General features: G+C 52.8%; 1 protein-coding gene across 1 annotated transcript; it reads left to right on the plus strand.

Annotated features, from left to right (window-relative positions):
- The first annotated feature begins 287 nt into the window (after positions 1–287).
- On the plus strand, positions 288–2,850 carry LOC135910262 (uncharacterized). The gene has a single exon (XM_065442338.2). The coding sequence runs from the start codon at positions 707–709 to the stop codon at positions 2,822–2,824; it is 2,118 nt and encodes a 705-aa protein (XP_065298410.2). The 5' UTR covers positions 288–706; the 3' UTR covers positions 2,825–2,850.
- The last annotated feature ends 1,306 nt before the right edge of the window (positions 2,851–4,156 follow it).

Below are 4,156 nucleotides of genomic sequence, written 5' to 3' on the forward strand. Positions count from 1 at the left end.
CACTGACTGGCACGCATTTCGCACTAATCTCCTTTCCGCCTCCTTTGAATCTTACGATGACTGGACGTCGCGCATCTCCGCTGCGCTTTCGACCAGTAGCCGTCGCGTTCGCTCACGGCATCCTATCCCAGACCCGGATCCTCACTTTCTCCGTTTATGGCGTCGGATGAAACGTCTCCAACGTTCTTTGCGCTCCCAACCCAAGAATGCCCAACTTTCCTCTCGGATTGCTGCTCTGCGGGCCGAGATAGTCGCCCATGGTACGTCCCTCGAGCATTCTCGTTGGAGTGCGCTTTGTGACGGCCTCGATTCTGCATTACACTCGCGATCCACGTGGTCCCTTTTTAAATCTTTCTTAGGTACGAAGCCTGCACTTGCTCCCACTCTAGCAAAAGCCCTCACTCAGGGGACTCCCTCCGAGGTCTTTGACAAGCTCACTTCTTTGTATCTCCCACCCCCTCTCACACCTTCCTACCCAGCCTACTCTGGCGATCCTAACCCAGACCTCGACCGCCCTTTCACTCTCCGGGAGCTCGAAGCTGCCCTGGCTGCTAATGCTTCTCGCTCGGCTCCCGGTGAGGATACCATCACATACACTACACTCCGCAACCTCCCCGACCACTCCAAGGAATTCCTCCTTCAGACTTTCAACAATGCCTGGGACAGCGGCTGCTTGCCGAGCGCTTGGACATCCTCTCTTATTTCTATGATTCCGAAGCCGGGCAAACCTCCCTCCCTTTCTAACCTTCGCCCTATCTCCTTGACGTCGTGTGTTGGCAAGACCCTTGAGCGAATGGCTTTGACTCGCCTCTCTGATCTTATTGAAGCGAAAGATTTCTTCCCCCGCTCTCTTATCGGCTTTCGACGGCGCGTCTGTGCACAGGACATGTTCCTGATCCTCCAGCACACCTTTCTCTCACCCAATCCCAGCCAGATCCACGCTCTTGTGACTGTTGATGTCCGCAAGGCCTTCGATGGTGTGTGCCACGACCATATCCTGTCTCAGATCTCCTCCCTAGACTGCGGACACCGCATGTACTGTTATCTCCGCTCCTTTCTCTCTAACCGAGTGGCTCGTTTCCGAGTGGACACACATCTGTCCGATCCCCACCCGCTCACCCGTGGCACTCCTCAAGGTGCTGTTCTCTCTCCTATCCTTTTTAATCTTGCTATGACCCCTCTCGCCTCCCAACTAGCCCAGATTCCTGACCTCCACCACATCTTTTATGCCGACGACATCACCCTCTGGTGTTCGTCTGGTTCTCCCGGTCACGTACAGGACACCCTGCAACGTGGCCTCGATCTCATCAACTCCTTTCTCCCCACTGCTGGCTTGTCACCTGCTCCGGAGAAATCCGAGCTTCTCCTTCTTAACTACTCCTCATACCAGCGCTCCCACAACGCCCTAATCTCTCTACATCTTTCCGGCTCTCCCATTCCTGTTGTCCCCCAATGCAAAGTTCTTGGCTTCCCGTTACATGCAGCCAAGAATGTGCAAGCCCTACACCACGCGGTCAGGACTTGTCACTCGGTAACTCACCTCCTGCGGCGCGTGGTCACTCGGCGCTCGGGCCTCCACGAGGCTCATGCGTGCCGAGTTGCCCATGCGCTCGCCCTCAACAAGTTCCTGTACTTTGTGCCTTACGTTTCCTTCACCCACACTCAGCTTAACACCCTCGAAACCGCCCTTGTTGGCCTCTACAAGGCAGCTCTCAACCTCCCTATCACCACCTCCACTGCTAAGCTCTTTGCCACAGGCCTCTTCCATCCTCTTCGTTCTCTTCTCTCTCTCCACCGTGACTCCCAGCTTGCCCGGCTTTCTCTTACCCGTCAGGGTCAGTGGTTACTGGCCCAGGCGGGTATCTCTCCCATTCCCGTTTCCTCCTTTACCTCTCCAAAATCCACCCCGGCGCCCAATCTTCGCATTCTCCCCCTCCCGTCTAATATGTCCCCTGTCCTGCATGCCGGCCGTCGTCACGCGGCCGCGCAGCATCATTCCCCCCTCTTTACTACCCAGGGAGTAGCCTACACGGATGCCTCTTTCATAGCCCCTCGAGGTTCCTGTGGCTACGCTATCTACCATCCCCACCTCCCAGCACCTGAAACTCACACGAGTGGGCCGTACCTACACCCTCCGGATGCACTCTCTCTCGAGGTCCTTGCCATTGCACATGCCCTACAATCATTTCCCTCCCTGCCCTCGCTCCCAGAGTACACGATATACACCGACTCCCAAGCCGCCATTCGCCACATACAGAACCGCACCCTACCCCATTCACTCCAACAAGAGGTCGAACGAGCGGTCTCCGCACTGCAACCTTCCACCGTTTTCCTCCGCTGGGTCCCTGGGCATTCGGGGATTGACGGCAATGAGCTGGCCCATCAGCTCGCCCGTGATGTTTTTAACCGGGCACCGTTGATCCCCTGGTCGGGGCCCTCGCAGGATTCTGGGGGACTCTCCCTGCGCCGCACTATCAAGGAAGTTTACCTCCAGCTCCGTCTCGACAAGCGCCTCTACCCTCCCCCTCATCCATCACTCACTGTGCCGGAGGCTCGCCTTCTGCGGCACATCCAAATGAATGCACTGGTTACCCCTTCCCGCCTCTTTCTCTATCGCTATCGCTCCGACCCCTCCTGTCCCAACTGCCCGTCTACTTATGCAGACCTATCCCATTGCCTATTCTACTGTCCGACTGCTCAGCAATCAAGTTCCTACCCTCCCCCTTCGCTTTCCATCACCACCTGGCTCGACTGGCTTGGCGCTGAAGGTGAAGAAGAACAGCGTCGACTGGCCGCCCAGGCGGTCGATATGCTCGGCCTGTAATTTTTGGCTGAATAAAAGTCTTATACTACTACTACTACTCACATACCGACCTCCCTCAAGCGAGCTTAAAGTGCAGGTCTCATACAAGGACGTATGGGGAAGGACGCGGACAAACCAGGCTTTCAATATGGCCTCTAAGTTGGGGATCTGTGGTGTATATAGAGGACACACAGTTATTGTCTTGTTAAATAAAATCACTTGTATGGATACAGCTTCAAGTGACATATGGATACTCCCATGCACACTGTACAGCAATTGCCATTTCATCTGAGGAATGTGGAATAGAAGCCCTTCAATCTTGTCAGTATTTCACAAGAAACGTCTAAGATTTCGAACTAGAGGGGACTGTGATAAATTTTTGATTATTCTGAAAGACTGTTATAGCGAAAGCCCCAAAATTAACCATTCACCCATCAGCACATCAGTTCATAAGTTGTCAGCAGATGAGCTAACCCCAAAAACATCGCTGTTGGCTCTCAAAACGCACTGTTGCAATTTTCCATAGATTCTGCTGCCACACATCACCGAAGCTCCGTATAATAAGAGTGACGAGTGCAAAACAGATGCTGACGTTGAGAGAACTACCAACAAAAAGGTAGCTTCATGTCACCTCCGAAGTGGAATGTCCCTTGCTTTTTTGCTTATATTTGACATTTCTTGCGGTGGATACCACATCTTTCTAGCTCAAGGCAGACACTTGAACCATGTCAAAGCACAAGCACGTCTAGAAAGTGCAAATTGTGATAGTGTGGCACATGTGCGAGTATTAAGGTTACATTTCACCGCGTGCATAGCTAGCATTACCACCGAAAAAAGCAAGAAAGAAAGAAGTGTGCATAGAAAGAAGGGTGAAAGAAGGAAGAGACGCGGTTCCATTGCTAGGCAACACTTTTCTGGGTGCAGCAAGCGCTTGCAAAACCTGATGTGGAGTCGCCTCCACTCGCCCACATTCTTTTTTTCTTGGGCACCCTCTCAGGTTTTCCGAACTCATGCGCCATTACGTCCTCTCTGTGCGTCTTCTTTGCTAGCCTACTGCTTCAGCTGCTGTGAAGGATATAGGAAAATCATCATCATCATCATCAGACTGCCTACGCCCACTGCAGGGCAAAGGGCTCTCCCATACTTCTCCAACTACCCAGGTCATGCGCTAATTGTGACCATGTTGTCCCTGCAAACTTCTTAATCTCATCTGCCCACATAACTTTCTACTGCCCTCTGCTACGCTTCCCTTCTCTTGGAGTCCAATCCGTAACCCCTAATGATAATCGGTTATCTTCCCTCCTCATTACATGTCCTGCCCATGCCGATTTTTTTTTCTTGATTTCAACTAAG

The sequence above is a fragment of the Dermacentor albipictus genome, chromosome 10 (assembly GCF_038994185.2).
Source record: "Dermacentor albipictus isolate Rhodes 1998 colony chromosome 10, USDA_Dalb.pri_finalv2, whole genome shotgun sequence".
Classification (NCBI taxonomy): Eukaryota; Metazoa; Arthropoda; class Arachnida; order Ixodida; family Ixodidae; genus Dermacentor; species Dermacentor albipictus.